Here is a 22,544-nt window from a genome sequence, read left to right as displayed (position 1 = left end):
AGGTGTGTGTCTTTCCAAATCATGTCCAATCAACTGAATTTACCAAAGGTGGACTCCAATTAAGCTGTAGAAACATCTCAAGGCTGATCAGTGGAAACAGCATGCGCCTTAGCTCAATTTTGAGCTTCATGGCAAAGGCTGTGAATACTTATGTGCATGTGATTTTAGTTTTTTATTTTTAATAAATTTGCAAAACTTTGAAAAAACTTTTTTCACATTGTCAATATGGGGTGTTTTGTGTAGAATTTTGAGGAGAAAATTTATTTTAATTCATTTTGGAATAAGGCTGTAACATAACATAAAATGTGGTAAAAGTGAAGCGCTGTGAATACTTTCCAGATGCACTGTATATCATACTTCCATCTTCAAATGGTATGGAGTGGTGAATAGCACCAGATTGATTATTTATCGTGACAAGGTGTGGACTGATTTATAAAGAGAACATTACGACCCGGTTCCGGATAAGCGGTGGAAAATGGATGGATGGACATTGCGTGCAGGTGTGCGTGCGCAGTTTTATAAATCAGGATTTTTTTTTGTGCGCACGCCATTTTCGGCTTTTGAGTGCACGTACACTTTTAGTATGAATCCTACGCACTCTTTTATAAATGAGGCCCCAAGTGACTAGAACAATGACACCAAAATACCTGTAACAGTTGTAAATAAGTGGGTTGATAAACAGGACACGTCGAAACAAACTGTTTAATGATCATGTAAGGAGTTTTTCAAATGTCTAAAGTACTGTGTAATGCTTTTGTCCTCTAATCTATACATTCACTTTTCAATGAAGCCTTTTAAAATGAGGTAACAAGCAGGAACATTAGGAAGACACATCCAGGAAGGCAGGATGTTAACAGGGGAGGGGAAAAAAATTATTCAGACAACACAAAAATATTTAACAAGACATGTCTGATAAAAGCTGATATGTCTTCTAAGCTGCAGCTCAGGTGCCAGGAATGTTCTCCTGGACCGTCTCCTCCTATCACACTGGTATACATGAGCATATGAAGTACAGAGCTACCGTGAAACATTTCAGTCTTAAAAAGCAATTGTTTTTTTTTTTTAAAAGGGAAAAAAAAGATTCACAGTTACATCACTGTCACAAAAAGCATACACAAAAGTAGCACACATTGAAGAACAGATCGCCTCATCTGTTTAGTCAGTCTCATGTGGCTTTCCTGTGGACCCGGTTCAGTCGGAGGCTGGACGACTACAAAATGTTCATCTGTCAGTTGTCATTGGTGCTGGTCGTCACCCTCTTTAAATAATGGAACAAGTCATATTTTTCTCAAGATCTTCAAAAAAAAAAAAAAAAACCCTAAACCAAATATTTGGTTAAGTTTAGTTTATTTTTTTAACTTGAGATAAATTGACTTGGACCATTATTTTGAGTGACTTGGTGTCCGGACTCACTCTGACACGATGTAAGTAAAATTGACTTTCTCTCCGTCTCTGCCCCGGCTGTAAATCCACATCAACAACTTCGGATCAAGCATCCATCAACAAGGTATTTGGAAAGATGTGTAAAGAAGCCGTGTGCGGGTTTGTTTAAACTCCGAGACGACGTCCCGGAGAATGAGTAGCGGAGCTTGATGTCGCTGTGGGGCATCATTTCAAAAACGTCCACCACCTTGCTGCACAGCTTGCTGCCACCAGAGGAGCGAACACAAGTGGGAAGTGTGGAAATGGCTTTGGATGAGGCAGCTAAATGTCAGCAAGATCAAAATAAATGCGGTACACAAAACCGCAGGAGGGAAAAAAAAAAAAAAAGGGGTGAGCCTTTCTTTGGATGAGGCATGTCCAGGATCTACACACACAGAGCTCTGGGGCACCTGGGAAAAATAAATAAGACAATAATTATCTTTATTGAGGGGAAAAAAAAACAACAAATGAAACCACATAATCCTTACATACAACGTGCAGCTGTGCTGGCTGTTACCTGTCCTCGGTAAAGCCGTCCATTTCTTCTTCGTCATCCAGGTCCATCACAAGCTCATTATAGAGAGAACCACGACCATAGTCACTCAAGACACTGCAAAGATTTTCAAAACAAACAAAAACAATCAGACCTCTCCGTTGTCAGTTGTTACATTTAGTTGGGAATCAAAGACACCCAATATTTCCCTTTTAAACCATTTAAATTAGATCATGCTTAAACAATTCATGACATTTTTGCTGACCTGACAGAGCGACAGGTGAAAAATACAATCCTCTTGAGTTTCTTGTTGTAGAAGAAGTAGTTAAAGGACCAGAGACTCCCTTCTTCACCAAAAGGGTCAGAATCCAGATCTGGGTTATAGCTGAAATGAACACGCATTAAAATTAAAATCTTGGAAGAAAAGAAAAAAAACCTTCCAAAAAACACAAAATGGATTTGCAGCAGAAATCCCTCCGACCGTTACCTGTATATGTCACAGCTCTGCAGGTTAATCTCCTGGTCGATGGCGTTCCACAGATCCGGCCCCAGAGAGTTGAAGTCTTCTCCAACAGCTGAGAACAAGCTGCTGTTTACTGCATTAGCCACCTGAGATAAATCACAAGCAAATAATTATTCACCCGTTTCAACTCCTCGTCAGATTTCACTGCAGAGGAGATGGGATGCTGACCCAGTTAAGGCTGGGCTCCCGACTGAATTCATGAGCACGTGCTGCGCTGAAGTCGTAGTCCGGCCTGAAGGACTCGTTGAGCGTGGTGATGAGGTAGAAGAGTGTCTTCCTGCAACACTTGTCACTCAAAGGGTTTTCCCCATCTTCACTGCTCTTCCCCAGCCTTTAAAAACAACAGCAACATCAACATGTGTTGTATTAACACATTTGATCACATTCTATGGAGCGAGACAGCAGTACTCACAGTGAAGGGCTGGTGGCGCTGGTGGACTGAGGGGGAGAAAGGGCCTCCAGGACGTGTGGCTCCCCCTCCTGGCAGAACTGCTTGAACATGTGTTTATCATCTCCTGCCATCTTGCAGGAGTAGCTCTCGATCCTGCAGGGCACAGAGAGAGAAAAACATTGAAGAACAACAGAAAATGCGTGTAAAAATCACACAAGAGCCCAGATGGATGAAACGAGGCCTTGAATCATAATCTCAGTTTTAGTCTATTAGGCTTTAATACTCTTGCATAAACAGATTAGAGCCACTTTGGGATTTTAATCTACATTCGACTTAATTTTAACGCTATTTAAATGTCTCCCCCTCCAATTTTATATAGATATATAGCTATAGAGCAGCTGACATAATTTGCAGCCTCTTTCTGTGACTACTTGACCTTTGTCCCACAATAAACAAACTGACCTTTAAAGAGAGGTAGAATGTTTTATAATTCATTATTCAAGCTATAAAACTGCACCGGGACTTTGTATTATAACTCATAATATGAACCGTTTCTTATCTCCAACAATACCTGACCAGCAGTGGCTTAAAGGTCTGCTGAGCTCAAGTTTCTGGGTCAGACGTCGCTGATACAGATATCAGAGTGCAGCAGAGTAGTTTGTTTTGCTCCTGCCTAAGTAGAGGTTACACAAGGGCAGGGGGCTGTGCAGTTTCTGGGATAGACCAACTATCTGGACCCTTCAGGATCACAACAGTCTAATTACAGGCATCTCAGGGGACAGCAGGGTGGGAATGGCACCACTGGCATTTTCAACACAGATGGCCTGCCAAGAAACCAGATGACTCCAAGGACAAGGAGCCAAGAAGATTAACACAACCTGCACACATCTATTTATGAACTGTTTATTTACCAATACAGAAACCATTTTTAGCACCAAGCACGGGACCTTTAGTAAATTTAATTTACTTTGTTGAGTACTGCGCGATATCAAAGTCTAATAATATAATTATTTTATATTCTGGTAGAAATTATAAGACAAGAATTCCACACATGCCGCAGCTTTTGCAATGACAAAACTACCAAGATAATCCATTAAGCAGTCTGCGAAGTTCCTGCAGCACTCAGCTGCCGTTCTCTGATGTGTCTGTACATACACCCCAACACCCGGAACAACGGTCTCCGAAATAACCAGGAGTGCAGTGCGAGGACACGGTGATCTGCGTCAGTTTAGGTCACAGTCTGCATAGCTCAGCTTCAGCACCCACACACCCAAACTCTGCTCCGAGAGAACAGCATAACTCCAAAGCCCACAGACATTTACGTAATGCCACCAACACTATCTGTATCTGCAGGCCCCGCTGTGGGACTTGCATAACATGAACTTTGAGTGCATTCTTTGAAAGTAGGTTTTCAGAGTAGTTAACCATTGCATTAACTAATGGTGACTGTTCGCTCTACTGCCCCGGTTGTGAGCAAGGCTGGTGATCTCTGCACCATTCACATTTTTTCTACAGTTAAAAATAAATAAAACTAATAATTTACATGTCAAATATGATTTTTTTTTTCAGTAAACAGAAGTTCAGCCAAGCTAGATTTACAATATGCAAGTGACTCCACATACGTTTGTTGATAGAATATTAATTAGTGCTAGTCACAATATTCACTGTGCTGGTTAAGTGTTTTGATATTCTGCTTGTAGGCTCCAACAACAGCAACTAAACATACAGGTAGACTTTGTGAGACCGTTGTGGATACAATACGTCTAGGGTATGCGTGAAGGTTATCTACAGTCGATAAGGGTGATCGTGGAAACGGAAGAGGCTCAATAACAATGTCAGCAGCTGGTTTCTGTGAGCATCACTGTCAGGTTCAAGCAGGGTCCGTGTACTCCGCGGCCATCCGTTTTTTGTTTTGAAATGACAAAATAAAAATAGAGAAATAATCCAAAATAATCAGTTTCCCATCTTTTGTTTTGATAATAAAAAACGTAAAACTGATCGTTATCCATTATCCGTTATCTGATTTCATTGATGTGTTTGAAAATCGAAATTGGGAATTAAAACAGCGAGTGGAAAACTCTTTTCTCTATTTCCTATTTGTTTCCAAGGATACTGAAAACAAGGATTGGACAAATGGGGGGATTGCACATGCGCAGTAATAAATGAAGAAAGTTGTTTCTGGTTACTTTGTTCATCAGATTGAAAATGAACAGTTTTAGATATTTTTAATGTTGAAACAGAAAATAAATCAAATATGAAACCTGGGAGTGAAACATGAGTTTAATCTGTAATCCGTCTTCACTCCGTCATGAAACTGCAGTGATGTTGTGACAGTCCGTTCACCTGCAGCGTCCAATCAATAACAAACTGATCTCTAACATACTGCCCCCCCCCCCCCCCCCCTCCCCGTTGGAAACGAATAGGAATTAGAGAAAAGAGTTTTCCACTCGCTGTTTTAATTCCCAATTTCGATTTTCAAACACATCAATGAAATCGGATAACGAATAATGATCCGTTTTCCGTTTTTTATTATCAAAACAAAAGATGGAAAACTGATTATTTTGGATTATTTCTCTATTTTTATGTTGTCATTTCAAAACAAAAAATGGATGGCCGCAAAGTACACGGACCGAGCAGGATATGAGCTGTGTAACGCTACATGCTGAATGGTGCTGAGGTGAAAACAGAAAATCCCCTAAAAAAAAACCTGTTGTGCAATAATACGAGTTTGTTTTGGCAGGCAGAGCATCACAGTAGTTGACTCCTCACCTCCCAAGGATGCGAGACTCCCCAGTTTCAACACACAGACGGGAACTGAGGGCTTCAAAGCTGGAGTTCTCCAACAGTTTCATGGCTGCCTGGTTTGAAGATAAAACAGAGCATCATTTAACATTTGCATCCAAACGTAATAACCCAATACAACTTAAAGTAAAGTAAAGTAGCTTTATTTATCGATTCATCACATGTCAGACATACAAGGAATCGAGAGGACGTTTCCCACTTCCCTCAGTGAAACATATAAAGTGCGCAGGCACAACAGATAAAGATTTAAAAAAGATAAAGATAAAGATTAAAAAAAAAAGAGTTCACATGAATGAATACAACACAGACATTTAGTGGAACTGACCTGAGTGCAAAAGGCAATTTTTGTAAAAAAAATAATGTAAAACAGGTTTATAAATATATATTAAAAAAACAGTGAGCAGTAGATTAAGTGAAAAACTTAATGTTAGTTTGCTAGTTTGTAAAGGTCTTTGTGTGTGAGTGAATTAAACAGAAACTGTAGCGTGCAGGATGGAGAACACAGAATTTAAGCCACATTTAAATATCACAAAAAAGGTACAAACATGTTTATTCTGTGGAATAGCAGTAGTGCGCATGCGCGCATGTAACCGTAGCAACAGCGCCCCGCGAGGACACAGTTCAAAACACCTTTGATCCGCCGCCCCTCCCCCACAAACCAAACTCAAACACTCTTCCTGGTTTACTACGTCGAAATAATTCACTTACCGATCAATATTTTGGACACAGGCGGACAGCAGTGGGTTTTAAGTTAAGCGAGCAGCTTTGGCGCCACGACCTGGACCGATGTTGTCGAAGATTATCGGTCTGTTGTTGACCAGCTAGCCGCTAGCGTTTAGCTTCCTAATTATTCACAACGGAGTTATTAATGTGAACTTGAGCTTACGTATCTGGCGAAAGAACTCGGTCGAGCAGGAGTTATTCTGAGGCCTTTTAATTTTATTGAGAAGCTGCTTTTCCCGATCAGATGCGATGACATTAAATCCAAAGACTGCTGGCGTCCGTCGGAGTCTGTCTGCAGCGGCATCCCTTTATGCGGCGTTTAACAAAGCGAACTAGATTACTGGGATCAAGTCGCTCTTTTCTAAGCGACTTGATCAGGGAAGCGGCGACAAGCTTTTTACGCGAATAAAATATATAACAACTAGTTGCGATTGCTGCAATTCTCCTGTTCTCTCAAGAGAGGTCTGTTCTCATCACAACAACGGCACCTACTGTACGAGAAGACCCCGCCCCTTTCTGTTTATATACGCCCCTCCGAGAGGCCCCGCCCACTTCCCCCCATGTCCTCTCCTGATTGGCTGTTTGAGAGTGACGCTATCCAAAGTAACAAGAAACAATACATTTTGAAATATATATATATATATACATTTTGAAATATATATATATATATATATATATATATATATTTCAAAATGTTCAGGTTTTTGAAGCTCCACAGAAATATTTGGAAAACTGCTTGTGACTGTATGTTCTGTCAAAAAAACGAAAATCAATAAACATATTGTTAAAAAAAAAAAGCGGCAAGACATAATTAGACAGTAAATAACAAATAAGATTGAAAAAATTAAGAATAAGTTGATAAGAAAAGAAGTAAAATAATAAAAAGCACAAGCTGTTAAAAATAAGGGCAGTAGAATACAGCAGGTAAGTATTTAATTATACGCTTGAGTAAACAGTAATGTTTTTAACCCTGATTTAAAGGAGCTGACAGTTGGAGCAGACCTCAGGTCTACAGAATCAGAATCAGAATCAGAATCAGCTTTATTGGCCAGGTTCGAACATTGTCCAACAAGGAATTTGACTCCGGTAGTTTCGCTCTCTATGGTATTAAAGGTGAACAGTAAACAAATGAACAATAGACAAATGTGGAATTTCTATGTACAAAAATTATAAACAGGAAGTTTGTTCCACCGGTGAGGAGCAGAATAACTGAACGCTGCCTCACCTTGCTTGGTTCTGGTTCTTGGGAACCACAACAAACCAGATCCAGATGAACCTCAGGGGTCTGGGAGCTTCATAGGGAACTAACAGATCCAGCATGTATTTTGGTCCAAGACCATTCAGGTCTTTGTAGACCAGCAGTAAGATTTTAAACTCTATCCTTTGACTAACTGGAAGCCAGTGTAGTGATTTCATGACCGGTGTAATATGGCCCAGTTTCCTGGTGTTTGTAAGGACTCTGCGTTCTGGATCAGCTGCAGCTGCCTGATAGATTTCTTGTTAAGGCCTGTAAAGATGCCATTGCAATAATCCAACCTACTGAAAATGAATGCATGAATAAGTATTTCCATGTCTTGTTTAGACAGAATCCCCTTAATTCTAGCAATGTTTTTTAGGTGGTAATAGGCAGATTTAAGTGATAAACTTTAGATAGCTGTTGAAGTTCAGGTCTGAGTCAATAATTACACCAAGATTTCTGGCTTGATTTGTAGCTGTCAATGACATGGAGCCAAGGTGAGCGCTGATCTTTCCCCTATATACTATATATATATATATACATATATTTAAAGCATATATCAGCATCTCAGGCTAGTGTTTACAAAGTGCTTTATTCCATATTTACAACCACATTTTTGAATAAAATTGGAACACTGTCGCATGAAAACAAAAACAGAATGCAGTGATTTGCAAATGCCACAAACCCATATTTTATTCATAACAAAAAATAAAATACATAGAGTATTTTTTTATGAGAAATGTACTATTTTGGAATGGAAATTAAGAAGTCATTTTTAATCTGATATTACTCAGAGAAGCTGAATTCTGAAATATCCACTGATAGCAAGCCAGAAGATCCACCTCCTCTGGTTTCCAAAAAGAATAACGAAGTTAAATTAATGTGACCACAGAACAGGTTTCCACTTTGGCTCAGTCCATTCTAAAGTAGCTTTGGCCAAGATTTTTTTCTATATACATGTGGCTTCATTTTTGTATCGATACAGCTTTAACCATCATTGGTTGAAGAAATAGTAAACTGTGTAATGTATAGATTTATACATTAATAGAGATAGAAATTTGCAAATAGTTGCATTCTAATTTGATTTACTTCTTACAGTTTTCTGATTTTGATTTTAATTTGTTGTTGCACTTTCATCATATTTCTATGATTTCTTAATTATTGGTATGATTTTGGTGTATTTTTCAATTTCCAGTAATATTCATAAAAATAATGAATACATTAATTCCAGGCCTACTATGTTCAAAAACATGTTGGAAAAAACATTATTATTCACCTAAACTAACCCATTTTTAATGAAAAATAAATATATAACTTTGGTACAGAGACTTTAACAGGGGATTGTGTGTTTTTATGTCACCCATAAAGCTGTGGTCAACTCAGTTCAAGTGCAAAACTCCAGTTTCATTTTGAGAACAGATAAAGATATAGATAAAAGAACAGATCTATGTATCCTAATGGCAAAGTTCAAAATGCATGTTGTGTTATGAGAGCAGCTACAACTACCCAAACGATGCATTTTCCACTTATCTTGCAAAAACAACCCAGATCCACGATTTTAAAAGAAAGTTTTATTGTCATAAATACAAACTACGCAGACAAAACTCATGCACACAGTAGGTGCTGTAGACTGGTCAAGTTTCAGTAATGTATTCAGAAACATCCTCTAGACCTGTGCACTCGTTGTCCAGGTATTCTAAGATCACATTACCCCCATTATGGAGAGGAGATTCTGGTTGAGCTAACAACGCCACCAGGGTGTCATCCATCTGGAAAGCCTTGCCTGTCTGAGGATGGCAGAGTCGCAGCTTCTGCAAATGAAAAAGTAAGAAAAAAAAAAGGTGCTGAATATCAGTGACACACAGTTTTAATAAATAAATTCAGATGAAAAATGTAACTAATGTTCAAACCTGTACATTCATCGAAGAAACAACCATCTAGGTGGAATAAAATGCGGAAGTGTGTGTGTGTGATTGTGAGTGTGTGAGAGAGTGTAACATTTTATCCACACTTACACTACACAGTTCAAATGACCTAATCTTGATATTTTCCCCACATGCGGCACGGATTGGGTGTGGCCAGTGCATGTGTAAGCAGTTTAAAAAAGAAAAACTAAGAAACTAAAATATTTTCAGACCATAATCATATGTGGAAATAAATCTAATATGAATCAAATATGCACATTCGCATCTGCCATCTATGTTGCCAGATCGGATTTTCCTCATCATTGCAACTCATACGTCCTTTCCTCTTTCTTCTCTGCAGTAAAATCCTTTGCTGGCAGTTAAGAATGCTTCAGAAGGGCCGCTCGGTGGCACAGTGGGTTAAGCAAGCGGCTCATATACTGAGGCCACAGTCCTCCTGCAGTGGTCCCAGGTTCGAACCTGCGTACCTTTGCTGCATGTCATCCCCATTCTCTCTCTCTACCCCCTTCCTGTCTGCAACTTGAATAAAGGGCCACTAGAGCCACAAAAAAAAAAATATATAAAAAAAGAATGCTTCAGAAAGCAAAGTCCTACTTAATATCTCCTATTTCCCATGCATTAATTTATGGCAGAATTGTTTTTTCTTCTATTTTTGCCTAACCTTTTCCAGGTGAGTAGTCAAGCTTATCTAGCTCACACATCAATTCATCAGGTGTTGACAACAGTAAATGCAGATGGCTGATATGGGTCGCTTTAAAAAGAAGATGTCAAGCAACAAAAAAAATAATGCATATATGCAACAAATCCTAATAGGGTGATATATAGATATGCAGTGTAAAATGCAGCCAGATAAAAAACTACAATTAAAAAAAGACAAGCTGCAAATGACACACAAACATACAAATAAATCACTGATGTATTCGGCTTCCAGTTGTTAGAAATCAAAACCTGCGAGAGGGATAACTGACCGGACGTGACATCAACATTGCATGCGAGTACACAATCCTTATCTAGATATGGAGAAAACTCTTCTAAAATGTATGCACTAGTTATGAAGAAAGAGTGACTAAATAGAAAAGAAATGTGATCTGCTCTTGTAGTGCATACTGACAGTTGTATATGTGTTAAAAAGAATTACACTAACTTCTATTAAACCACATTGTTTTTACCTTTGCTGTCAGTACATTATTGTTGTTCTTGAGGCTGGCCAGAGATGCTGCATAATCCACCACTTTCCCCACACTCCATTTGGAACTGAAGAACATCGGCTTGCTGCAGTTACCGGATTCTTTAGGAAGATACATCTGAAAATAGGTTCTTTCGGTCTACAAAGCCCAAAAGCAACAACCAATGAGGCATAATAATGATAATAACAACAACAAAAACAACATCAGGTGCTTCATTAATAATGCACATAAGGCACTGGTGATATTGCAAGTAATTGCGATGATTCTAAAAGTTTTAATTTATGTGTGTGAGTTGGGATTTTACCTGAGGCAGTCCTTTGTCTCCTGCAGCGTGCAGCTTCAGTTTCATCAGTGCTACCTTTGCTGCAGTAGCAGCATTCTTTGCTCCTCTGCGTCCTTTTGTTTTAGAGCCATCCTTTGATTCTGAGTATTATAGTCAGATGCACAAAATAAAAACCCAAATATCAGCATGTTAAAGCTACCAGATGTGCTAAGCTATGAGAGATGAGATGAACATGCGTTGTATATTACTGAACCCATGTGGCCAAAGGAGGGATGACAAAAACACAGCATGCATTTGTTCCACTGACCTACTATCTTTTGCACCAACTCTTTGGTGGCTGCCATTCGAGGCTTTGGGATCTCCAACCTTTCACATTTGTGATCATTTTGATGACGATGGCTAGGGAAAAAAAGATGGTCACACTGAAGACCCTTCATTTTAAATGACTCTGGAGTCTTCATGAGCACAGTACAGCCCAAAACAAGTTCTTTTGCATTATACAATAGCAAAAAACATTAAAAAAAAAGAAGAAAAACTCACGCTAAACAGAAGTGTTTTTCACAGTGTTGACATATAACTTGTACTAGTTCTTTTTCCTTGCAGTTTTCAAATGTGCATGGATAGCTCCTGCTGCCACTTGGAGTCTGGGATTCTTTTTTTATTGGTTCTTCCTGGGGAAAAAAGTAAAGGAGATAATATATCACAAACGAGCCAGAAACACAGGGCTACACCATGAAAAAAGTTAAACAAAGCTATGCCTTCTTTGAGTGATCTGGTTATGGAAATACAAAATACAAAATCAGGGATGATAAGATAAGATAAGATAAGATATCCTTTATTTTCTCCCTCAGTGGGGACACTTATTTTTGTTGTCAGCAGTACACTTAGCACACACATGCAGGGGAGGTTGTAAAAAGACTGAAGAGTCAGAATAAAAAATATATAAAAAATACATAAAATACATATAAAATATGTATAATCACAGAATATGAACAGTATATACAGTTGGTTGAAAGAAGAAACGGTGCAGAAAAAGCAGGTGGAGTGTTGTGAGGTAGACTGGCAGATTGGCAGATATTGCACATCTTATATTATTGCACATCTTATTGTCGTATTATTGGGGCTTTGATGCTGATCAGGACCTAAATTATTACACCCAGCTTTCTGATTCAGGCTCTGTGCACACTAGCCTGACTAACCCTAACTTATTTGATTCTTAATCTGCACAAATCAATGTCCTAACACTGTTTGAATGAAAAACTGTAACCAATAGGAAAACCATAAAAATAGTCACAACAATGCTGCTATAATCAAACATCACTGAATTTCTATGATGTGGCAGAAGATTTACCTGTGAACACGAATGGGCATCTCTGCTTCTGTGCTCAAGACTAAAACAGACAAAAGGAAGAAAAAAACAACCTTTCAATAATAAAACATTGCAAATTTTCCTGGATTTATCTGAGCTTGAAAATTATAAACTATAATAGTTACTTTGCTCACTTTGAGTATTTCTTGCATATCCAAATTTAGATTTTATATATTTATTTTAAAACAAACATGCAGCTAATATAAAAAAAGTTAGTCCAAACCATTCCTGCTAAAAGTGATGGTAAAAAGTATTTTATTTGTAAAAGGTTTGAAATTTTAATTTAGACACAGGAGATAAAAACTTACCAGTAAAAACCACAACAAGAATCACAAACAAACGGAAGAAAATCTGTAAAAGGAAAGTTTGAGTTTGTGTGAATTAGTCACCAACAAATTGATCAAAAATTACTGGTGGAACTGTATTTAACACAAAGATCTCAAAGACTAAACACTAGCGTTTTGCCTTTAAAAGCAACTCATATGGTTAGCGTTAGCCTTCTGCTAGCTGACCAGCTAGCTATGCTAAAGAGACTTTTGTCTTGTTTTGGTAAAGGAAGACCAATATAATAACACAACACTCGATATAAGTACTCCTTTATTCAAATATATATTAAAATGTAACGGACCTTTAAGATTGCAGGATTCAACCTGACAATGTTTCCCGATGTTTAATTCAGCCATTAGTTAGCCGATGATGCTAATTCGAACTTTGACCCCCAAAGTTAAACACGTGACATTTAAAATAAGTTATTTTATTATTTTTTTTAATTACAGTTTAAAATTATTTATTATCGTTGCACGTATGTGTGGAACAAATATGTGAATTAAAATTATATATCTAATTCATGTCTATTTTTATATGTTTTTATAATGTTTTTATATTTATAGGGTATATGCGAATTTACATTATTTAATTAAGTGTTTGAAGGGGAACATTTAATATATATATATATACATATATAATTTATAAAATAATCTATAGTCCAAATGTGATAAACGGAGAAAACGCAGAGAGTCGGGTGTCAATACGTCACAGCCAGGTAATGATGGTCAAAGTACTGAATTATGGTTCCGCGTTAAATCGACGCAGATCCTACGGCGTAAGCTACGCGGCGACGCGCACCCCTACGGCGTAGGTTTGCGTTGTTGTAACGCGGGACCATAAATCAGCTGTAAAGGTGTGGTGAAAGCTTCGCTCACTGGCTGGTTTGAATAGAAGGCAGTAAAGCCGTCCAGCTGGTTAAACTACAACACACCCGCTCCTGAAGTTAGGCGGCTGTTGTCTTCCTCGACAACCTTTTTGTGATTTAGTTTTCTCACCGATTAACGGCAAAAAACTTTCAAAATGAGTAAAATATCTAAGCTTTTCAAGGGGAGCTCCAGTTCGAGTTCATCCAGCTCTTCAAAGTCCAAACACCATCACCGGTCCCGGGCAGGGCCGAGCCCTCAGGAGGCCTTGCACAGACTCCGGGAAACGGAGGAAATGTTGACAAAGAAGCAGGACTACCTGGAAAAGAGGATTGAACAAGAAATAATGACTGCCAAGAAGCATGGCACCAAAAACAAGAGAGGTATGTTATCACAGTAGGATCATGCACCTGCTCTTCCAGGACTACACTGAAAAAAATACATCTAAGCGCATGTAAATATAACATATTTAAATCCGTGATATTAACAATTAAAAATGAAGTTTGTTGCTTTACATGAATACATCTAGTTTTGAACTTTATCTGCATTTGTTCAAAAAACAAGAAATTGTGCATTTTTTCCTTAACAAGCAGTATTTATGTAATCCCAGGCAATCTTTTTATTTACACACTAACAACAAGCAATGATCTTGTTGTATTTACTTTTCCTTTAATAATTTTAATCTATTGGGCAGATTGACCAACGTTTAGATGAAACATGCTTTATTTTTAAGTAGAACACCACAGTAAAAAATATCTTGCTTGATCTACTTTAAAACAATTAAAGCGACTTTTTCGCATGAGATTATTATGTAGATCAAGAATGACTAGTCTTTGTATAAACTACTTAATTTTTAGTAGTATGTACAAAATTAATTAATTTTGATAAATAAAGTAAACTTAACACAATTAAGTTGACTGTACTTGCAAAATGTATTATTTACATACAAAAAATAAAGTAGTTTATACAAAGACTAGTCTTTCTTGATCTACATAATAATCTCATGCAAAACGTTTACTTGTTTTTTAAAAGTTTTTTTAAGCACAATATTTGTATCAGTGTATAGATGCAATCTCTACACCTTCAGACAGTATCTTGTGTATTGCCCCTGAAAAGTAGTTATTTCCCTTTTATTCAAGCAAATATCACACTTTGTAAATGCTGCACAAGATCACCTTTTTGGCTTCACTCACATTATTTTACATTTTATTTATTAAACTGACAGCTGGCCTCTTAACTGCAGTATCACTCACGACACTTTTTTGAAAATGACACAATCAATATTATTGTTATTCAAAGATAACTATAACATAATATGAACTAAAAACTACAGTAATGCATTTTAACTTTTAACATTTGTATGATGTAGTCTTTGATTTTGAAGCAGCATTTCCCCAAATCTCAACAGTTTCACTCCCTATGCAGAAACCTTATATCATAATCCATTGTGAGTTGTTTTCTTAGCTGCAATGCTGGTGAATCAGTTTCAATGACAAACATTTTAAAGGGAAGAACCATGCATCATGCAGTTTGTTTGCAATACGTTTTAACCAAATGAAAGAAAGGGATGAAATTGATGAAAATAGTATTAAGGGATTTCTCCAACCTCTGTGTTAGCTGCCCTGCAGGCCCTGAAGAGAAAAAAGCGCTTTGAGCAGCAGTTGACTCAGATTGACGGCACGCTGTCCACCATCGAGTTTCAGAGAGAAGCTCTGGAGAACTCCCACACCAATACCGAGGTCCTAAAGAACATGGGGTTTGCTGCTAAGGCAATGAAAGAGGTCCACCAGAACATGTAAGAAGCAGTACAAGAATGCAGAGCTCTTGAAATGTTCCAGCCTTTTGCCCACCAGTCCCTGCATGGTGATGGCTTAAGAATTTGATGAGAAACCAAATAATATGTACTAGATTTTTTTTTTTTTTACCTTTTGGAGAGAGAAAAGCAGACACATATTTAAGTTGCTTAACATAAAAAATCCTGATCCAATTGTCGTAATTCAGTACAAAGTATCCCAACATATTTTACCTGACAAAAGCTTTTCATTGTTTGATGGCAGAAATGTTGCTTTGTCTAATTTTTCTTTTGCATAGCATTCATAACTGCACGAAAAAAAAAAGATCTTAACAGTTTAAACTTCAACTTGCAACTGAAATCTGTCATATCTTTCCTTTCACTCTCAGGGACCTTGGCAAGATAGATGATCTGATGCAGGATATCACAGAACAACAGGATGTGGCTCAGGAGATCAGTGACGCCATCTCCAGACCTTTTGGCAAGACATTCGATGAAGTGAACTTTATTTTCTTTTATTTCTATTTTCTTGTGGATCAGATCTTGAAAATTGTGTATGTTGTGTTCTAATCTGTATGCTTTTTGGCTTGTTAGGATGAGCTGCTGGCAGAGCTGGAAGAGCTGGAGCAGCAGGACCAGGAGGACACCATGAAGAGCATGGGCGGACTGCCCAGCGTTCCCAACGTCAAACTTCCGTCATCACGCCCCAGTCAGCGTACAAGTGAGTCTATAGCTCAGCATGGACATGTTAGCCCAAGCTTTTGGTCGCTTTAAATGATTCAAATTCTTGTGTTCAAAACAGCATTTTTAAAATTTTTATCTATAGAAGGTTTTCTCAAAATGAATATATTGAAATATCTCAACATATAGATGCAAAAACAAAAGTTTTTATGAAAGAGCACTAAATGTTAATCTCAATTGAAGTGCATGGTTGTGCCATTGAATCATTTTTTATAAATGTAATTTTATATTAATGTAATTTTGATTTACAATAATAAAAAATGATACAAAAGACAGAAAGTTTTAAAATAAACATGTTGTTATCCAAGTTTAAATGCCCAGCCTACAAACACTGCATATTTGGTATGTTTAAGATCATTAACCCACAGATATAATTACATCTACTCAAATTAATGCAAAATATCAACAAAAGGCTCTGACCTGCAAACCTTTTAACAGTACTGACTGTTGTCAAAAATGTTTCCTTCTTTTTTACAGCGACCAAGAAGAGGGTTGAAGAAGATGAGGACGACATGCGTATGCTCACGTCGTGGGCAACTTAAGTGTGTCGAAAAGGCTCATCAGACAGAGTAACACTGAAGACTATACAAAGATCTTATTTTTTTGTCTTTGTTTATAAAACATTTTGTAAAATATTTTTGTTGAAGGATTTTAGGGAAAATGAAGAGTTATGTGTTTTCTTTTGTTGAATAAGCTTTAAATTTTTTAATGGTACTGATCAAAAATAAAAATGAAGGAATAAACCATCTTGTTTTACACTTGTGCTCATGTATGTGACTTTGTTTCATTTCTTTCTCTTTTTTTATATCACTCACTTTTAATCAACCAGTATAATAACCATATGCTTGTCAGTCTAAAAACTATTGAAACTTTTACGTCAATGGTGTTGTGATCGAACCTCGGCCACCCCGAATCTGTTGATCGAGCTGGTAAAGTTAGAGGAGGACAGACGACTCAGAATTCAGTTAGGCCTCTGCAGAGGGAGAACCAGCCGAGACAGACCCCGCAGCCTGTCCTGTCAACGCCCCGCTGAGTTCTGACCACTCTGTGATAGAGACTCGGCTTTATGCGTTCTCAAGGTCAGGAGGATGAAACCTTTTATCTCTGGCCTGGCACATCATGTTACGGTAATATTCAGAGTAAACTCACAGTAAGCTTTCGCACATACACAGATTCAGTTAATCAGCACATGCAGTTTACATATTCAGTTTGGTTATGAATTATTTTATTCAACAATGGGCAGAAACTGATCTATTGCAGCTGTAAATAAGGGAAGAAATGTTGTATTGCTTTATCACTATTGAACAATAAAATATCTTACATCGTGTTTAGGTTTTGCACTTTTGTTTGAGTAATTCTGATAAGTGACAGTGTTTTTTTCCGTTTTGTCATCCAGATGTTGATTTATTCCTTCTTTATATGCTCAAAGTTGAACCAGAACCAAGCAAGATGAGGCAGCGTTCAGTTATTCTGCTCCTCACCGGTGGAACAAACTTCCTGTAGACCTGAGGTCTGCTCCAACTGTCAGCTCCTTTAAATCAGGGTTAAAAACATTAGTTTACTCAAGCGTACTCCTAAATTAAATACGTACCTGCTGTATTCTACTGCCCTTATTTTTTAACAGCTTGTGCTTTTTATTATTTTACTTCTTTTCTTATCATCTTATCATACATATTATTACCTAGCTTATTCTATTTGTCTCATCACCTTTTTAGTCTCTCTCGGTGCAAAATAACAGTAATTCCCCCCTTTTGTTTTTTTACAATCTTCCCTACAAAGTACTGCTTCTTACCTGTATGTTATTCAATGTTATATGAATTTAAAAAAGGTCTCCAATGTAAACAAGTGTAATGCTTTCTTGGAATAATGCCTTTTAGTTGACTTTGTATCAGCGAATCTGTACTGTCATGAAACTGTACCTGATCCTATGCAATTCTTCTAATAAATTCTTCAATCAATCAAACAATCAATCTTATTCTTAATTTTTTCAATCTTATTTGTTATTTACTGTCTAATTATGTCTTGCCGCTTTTAATGTCAATGTAAAGCACTTTGAATTACCTTGTGTTGAATTGTTCTATATAAATAAATTTGCCTTGCCTTGCCTTGAAAGTAGACGTTCGCCCTCTTTTGTAAGCCGCTCTTATTTTGTAGGTTGGGGCCGGAAGTCAGGTGTGTAGTTTCCGGTAACTTCTGTCGTCAGGAGGAAGTTCTTGGAAAATCGAGGCGCTCAAAAGAGAAAGAAGTGGCCTGTAAAAGCTCTCCTACAAACATAACCGAGTATGGAAGCGAACAGACCTCCACAGACATCAGGTGAGCCGCAATGCTTTATTGCGTGGTTACATTAATGGGTTGTTTCCGTGGTTTTTAAAAGTAGCCTGAAGTTCGTAGACAGTTTCAGGTTGACAAATGAGCTGGAATACGACACGTTTCGCACGTAATTGATATAAAAGAAGATAAATTCATCCTACGTGCTTTATCTATCACTGAGCCAAAGTTAGTATTTTATTATCCTTATTAAGTTGCGTCATCACATTAATATTGAGCAGTTATACGTCATAGAAAAAGCCGGACATGTGAAAAAACGTGCCTATGTAAATACAGGTTTATTACATCTAAAATTAGGTGGCACAAGCAATTAAATAATCTAGGATGTAATCTCTTTTGAAACGACAGAAGTGGCTCACATGACCATATCTGTTCTTGTCAGAGAACAACTTTGATGAAATGATTGGTTGGCTAGTATATATGTTGTTGGTTGTTGGAGGAAGCGGAAGAAGCTCACATTAATGCTGTTTGAAGTATCAACACAATTATCATCACGTGATAGATCTTCGCTTCTGACAGAGGACAAAATATGTGAAATATGAAATAAATGAAACGTGAAATAAATTGAAGCAACAGCACAACATAAAACACGTGGAGAAACTGATCAATATGACTCCTTTGAGTGAGATGAAGACAACGTTGGCTGAAATATTAAAGTGAAATACTTTTCATTATGGCCATTTGAAACCGCGGTTGAATTGGTTTGATATTGGATATTGGATATTCAACATTCGACATAAAAAATCATATAAAAAATAATATATATGTGATATATATCTGTGTTATGTATCACAAGTTTTATGGGTGTTGAATTCATTAAACCTCATTAAATCAGCCCATAATATGATTTTATAATAATTACTCTCTTGTGATATATAGTCTCTAGATGACCATAACCACATCACAAGCAATATGACCAAAATCAGTGGTATGTATCACAAGTTTTATGGGTGTTGAATTCATTAAACCACATTAAATCACCCCACATATATGATTTTTTTTTATATGATTTTTTTTAATAATGACTGTTTTGTGATATATAGTCTAGATGACCATGAACGCATCACAAGTGGTTTGACCAAAATCAGTGGTATATATCACAAGTTTTATGGGTGTTGAATGTCGAATATCCAATATCCAATATCAAACCAATTCAACCGCGGCCCATTTGAAGAGATATTAGGTTGTTCCAACATTGCATGTAGCACATTAAAGATATTCATTGTAGTTAATAAAAACATTTTTTGAAATAGATCATTACAATGATTTAAGTTCGAGTACAATACAGTTTGGTCCAGAAGAATTTGGACAATGACAGGATTTTAATTTTAATTTTTTTTATTTTACCATTCTATACCAGAAGAGAACATTTCATTTAAAATAATGAAGATATGACCAAAGTGTAGAGTTTCAGCTTTAACCTAAGAAATTTTGCAAAGGTGTGCTATTTACCACGTAGACATTGTAGCTATTTCTTTATCAGCAAAGTGCCACCACTTTTGAGGGTTTAGAAGTATTTGAATAACTGACTGATAAGTTACAGTAATTGGTCGGGGAACAATCCCTTGTTACTTCAAGACAAATGATAGAGGTCTAGAGTTGATATTGGGCACTGGGTTGGCATTTGACTGGAGCTACTAATATGAAGGGGAGGCTATCATTTGTCTAAATAAACATTAGAGATAACAAAAGCCTTAGGGATGGGCAGGCCAACAGTTTGGTACATTCTTTAAATGAAAGAAAAACTGGTGAGTTCAACAAAATGAAAAGAAATGGAAGACCGTGGAGGATGACTAAAGTGGATCATTGCAAAACAATTTCCTTGGTTAAAAAAAACAAAAAAACAAACCTGTAAAAAATGAACAGTTATCAAGAATACTCTGGGGAAAGTAGGTGTATTCTTGTCAAAATGCACAATCAAAAGATGCCGTATAGAGGAATTTCAACAAGGTGCAAACCACTAATGACATTCAAGAACAAGAAATTTAGATTAGACTTGGACTGAAAACACCTAAACAAAATAAAAAGCCTACCATGTTCTGGAATCTTTGGAGAAATGCAACCAAGACAAACTTGTATCAAAATGATGAGAAGAAAAAATGATTGGGAAGGAAAGAAACGTACAATGAGTGCATCATTGTAGTATTGTGATACTTTTATCTCCAGTTGTTGATCAGTCATTAGGTGAACTCCTGATCTGTTACGTCTTCTCAAATGTATCAGCTTGATAGCTCAAACTGTTTCAGCATAGAGAAGTGGCGTAAAGACTTAAAAACTTCCTGAATGTTTTTTTGATTAAAATATCACATACTAACTCTGACATTTGTGAACTCACTGTAGCCGCAAATGCTTCTGGACCAGAGGAGACCAAAATCACGGCAGCTGCTGCCCAGGCCGTCAGCCGCCTGCCTGAAGTCCGTCTGGTGGTGTTGGGCTGGAGGTGGCCGGGGAAGAGCTTGACGGGCAACACCATCCTGGGCAGGGAAGAATTTCACCTGGAACGAGCGGCTGAGTTCTGTGTAAAGAGGCAGGCGGAGGTGGAGGGACGGCAGGTGACCGTGGTTGACACTCCGGGCTGGTTCTCCGCTCAGGATACACCGCCCTCCTACAAAAAGGAGCTAGTCCGGGGCCCGTCTCTTTGCCCCCCAGGTCCTCACGCCTTCCTGCTCGTCATCCCTGTAGGCATGTTCACCGAGGTGGACCGCTCACGCATCGAGGAGCACGTGAGCCTTTTTGGGGAGCATGTTTGGAGGCACACGATCGTGGTGTTCACCTGGGCAGAGGTGTTGCGGACCATTTCCATCGAAAGGTACATACGCAGGGAGGGCAAGGAGCTGCAGAGGGTGCTGGAGAAATGCAAGAAGAGGTACCTTGTTATTAACAACTGCATATTTGGAGAGAACCCCCAGGTGGGACGCTTAATGGAGAGGGTGGAAAAGATGGTGGCAGAGGAGAGGGGTCACTACAGTCTAGAGGAGAAATGTGTGGATGACAACCAGAATCCACCCAGTGGAGCGCGGGAGTTGGGGGCCCGGCCCAAACAGAACTCTGGGCTGGATCTGTCAAAAAACATGGATGTGGGGCCGCTTACCCCTGAGTGATGAGTCCGCTTGCTCTTGAGACGGTAAAGTCTTGAGGGAAATTTCTGTAAATCAAAGATCCCATTATATTAATTTGAGACATTAACCATATAATCATCCATCCATCCATTTGTTGTAGCTGCTTAATCCAACACAGGGTCACAGGGGTCTGCTGGGGCTAATCCCAGTTTATATAATTAAACACATCTAATGAATATTATGTTAATAACTGCTCACTTCACCAATTGTTCATGAAATTCAAAAGGCTTTTCAAAATGTTAACTTGCTTCATGTGATCGTTTGCTTCATGGTATGAATGTTGTGTCGACTGAAGCAGTGATTACACGTCATATATCTCAAAATTTTACCTTTTGAGAATACGTTTGTAATGCCCTCCTCTTTCCTCCATAAGAACCAAAGAAGCTCAAAGTAAGGCAGACACCAAACTATACTACATTATAATTTCTCTGGTTTTTCAGAATACTTGACTGACAGTGATTTTTGGCAAGATGAGCTCTAGTTAAAACTTTTTATGGCAGTTTGTTTTTGGTTCCAGATTAATGAGCCTCTCAGGATGGCAAACCTGCATAAAAAAAGGAAAGAAAATTGAAATGTTACTGAATGTTGCTTGAAAGAAGTGTGTTTTATCATATTTATATTTATGATAATCACAATAAGTTACTGTTGTAATTCTTGATGATTTATTTCATTTCACTGTGATACGAGAGGCCTTTTTAACCATCTACTGTCAAAAGATTTCCTCTTTATTATTAGTCTGTAATCATACCTGCAAACTCAGAGGTGCTGAGAAAAAAGTGACCACGGTGAATCGTATGCATTGAACTGGTTGGCCTACGGTTAACCATAACACACAATAAATAACAGACAATCTACAAAAAAGGGATCACGACACAGTTTAGCAACTTTGGAAAAAGCTTCATTAAATGCTATAAAAATGGTCAAAATGTATGGCCTTGATTGTGATTGCTCAAACGACTCGCATGCACATGTTGGTTTTCATTAAAGATGTATAATTCCGAAGATGACACTGAAGGTAA

General features: G+C 37.7%; 4 protein-coding genes across 6 annotated transcripts; 2 read left to right on the top strand and 2 right to left on the bottom strand.

Moving 5' to 3' along the window:
• Positions 1-684: 684 nt before the first annotated feature.
• On the bottom strand, positions 685-6,844 carry maf1b (MAF1 homolog, negative regulator of RNA polymerase III b). 3 transcript variants are annotated; one of them, XM_061712965.1, is made up of 8 exons: positions 6,340-6,844; positions 5,599-5,687; positions 2,851-2,982; positions 2,607-2,769; positions 2,403-2,524; positions 2,181-2,300; positions 1,911-2,032; positions 685-1,832 (listed from the first exon to the last, which is right to left on the bottom strand). In XM_061712965.1, the coding sequence occupies exons 2-7, from the start codon at positions 5,679-5,681 to the stop codon at positions 1,936-1,938; spliced, it is 717 nt and encodes a 238-aa protein (XP_061568949.1). In that variant the 5' UTR covers positions 5,682-5,687; positions 6,340-6,844; the 3' UTR covers positions 685-1,832; positions 1,911-1,935. The 3 variants fall into 3 exon arrangements, with proteins under 3 accessions (XP_061568949.1, XP_061568948.1, XP_061568947.1); XM_061712964.1 differs by having other exon boundaries at positions 1,915-2,032; XM_061712963.1 differs by having other exon boundaries at positions 1,940-2,032.
• Positions 6,845-9,147: 2,303 nt separating this feature from the next.
• zfand1 (zinc finger, AN1-type domain 1) lies at positions 9,148-13,038 on the bottom strand. Its single transcript, XM_061713407.1, has 8 exons — positions 12,984-13,038; positions 12,664-12,706; positions 12,338-12,377; positions 11,527-11,657; positions 11,294-11,385; positions 11,008-11,126; positions 10,686-10,841; positions 9,148-9,402 (listed from the first exon to the last, which is right to left on the bottom strand). Exons 1-8 carry the CDS (start codon positions 13,036-13,038, stop codon positions 9,226-9,228), a joined length of 813 nt encoding a protein of 270 aa, XP_061569391.1. The 3' UTR covers positions 9,148-9,225.
• A 538-nt stretch (positions 13,039-13,576) lies between these two features.
• Positions 13,577-16,836, top strand: chmp4c (charged multivesicular body protein 4C). The gene is made up of 5 exons (XM_061713377.1): positions 13,577-13,928; positions 15,163-15,340; positions 15,727-15,835; positions 15,932-16,058; positions 16,556-16,836. Exons 1-5 carry the CDS (start codon positions 13,703-13,705, stop codon positions 16,618-16,620), a joined length of 705 nt encoding a protein of 234 aa, XP_061569361.1. The 5' UTR covers positions 13,577-13,702; the 3' UTR covers positions 16,621-16,836.
• Positions 16,837-18,263: 1,427 nt separating this feature from the next.
• LOC133422982 (GTPase IMAP family member 9) lies at positions 18,264-22,544 on the top strand. Its single transcript, XM_061713055.1, has 2 exons — positions 18,264-18,391; positions 20,747-22,544. Exons 1-2 carry the CDS (start codon positions 18,361-18,363, stop codon positions 21,505-21,507), a joined length of 792 nt encoding a protein of 263 aa, XP_061569039.1. The 5' UTR covers positions 18,264-18,360; the 3' UTR covers positions 21,508-22,544.

Source organism: Cololabis saira, chromosome 22 (assembly GCF_033807715.1).
Source record: "Cololabis saira isolate AMF1-May2022 chromosome 22, fColSai1.1, whole genome shotgun sequence".
Classification (NCBI taxonomy): domain Eukaryota; kingdom Metazoa; phylum Chordata; class Actinopteri; order Beloniformes; family Belonidae; genus Cololabis; species Cololabis saira.
This window is presented reverse-complemented; position numbering and strand designations above follow the sequence as displayed.

Bases quoted from the DNA above. Each gene is read 5' to 3' on its own strand.
- maf1b (XM_061712963.1), bottom strand. From the start codon at position 5,681: ATGAAACTGTTGGAGAACTCCAGCTTTGAAGCCCTCAGTTCCCGTCTG. The intron at 2,983-5,598 runs GTGAGGAGTCAA...TGTGCCCTGCAG, and splicing joins GAGTCTCGCATCCTTGGGAG to GATCGAGAGCTACTCCTGCA. The intron at 2,525-2,606 runs GTCAGCATCCCA...GATTTATCTCAG, and splicing joins GGGAGCCCAGCCTTAACTGG to GTGGCTAATGCAGTAAACAG.
- zfand1 (XM_061713407.1), bottom strand. From the start codon at position 13,038: ATGGCTGAATTAAACATCGGGAAACATTGTCAGGTTGAATCCTGCAAT. The intron at 11,127-11,293 runs GTCAGTGGAACA...TATAATACTCAG, and splicing joins GTTGGTGCAAAAGATAGTAG to AATCAAAGGATGGCTCTAAA. The intron at 10,842-11,007 runs GTAAAATCCCAA...TGGGCTTTGTAG, and splicing joins GAGACAAAGGACTGCCTCAG to ACCGAAAGAACCTATTTTCA.
- chmp4c (XM_061713377.1), top strand. From the start codon at position 13,703: ATGAGTAAAATATCTAAGCTTTTCAAGGGGAGCTCCAGTTCGAGTTCA. The intron at 13,929-15,162 runs GTATGTTATCAC...CCTCTGTGTTAG, and splicing joins TGGCACCAAAAACAAGAGAG to CTGCCCTGCAGGCCCTGAAG. The intron at 15,836-15,931 runs GTGAACTTTATT...TTGGCTTGTTAG, and splicing joins TTGGCAAGACATTCGATGAA to GATGAGCTGCTGGCAGAGCT.
- LOC133422982 (XM_061713055.1), top strand. From the start codon at position 18,361: ATGGAAGCGAACAGACCTCCACAGACATCAG. The intron at 18,392-20,746 runs GTGAGCCGCAAT...AACTCACTGTAG, and splicing joins CAGACCTCCACAGACATCAG to CCGCAAATGCTTCTGGACCA.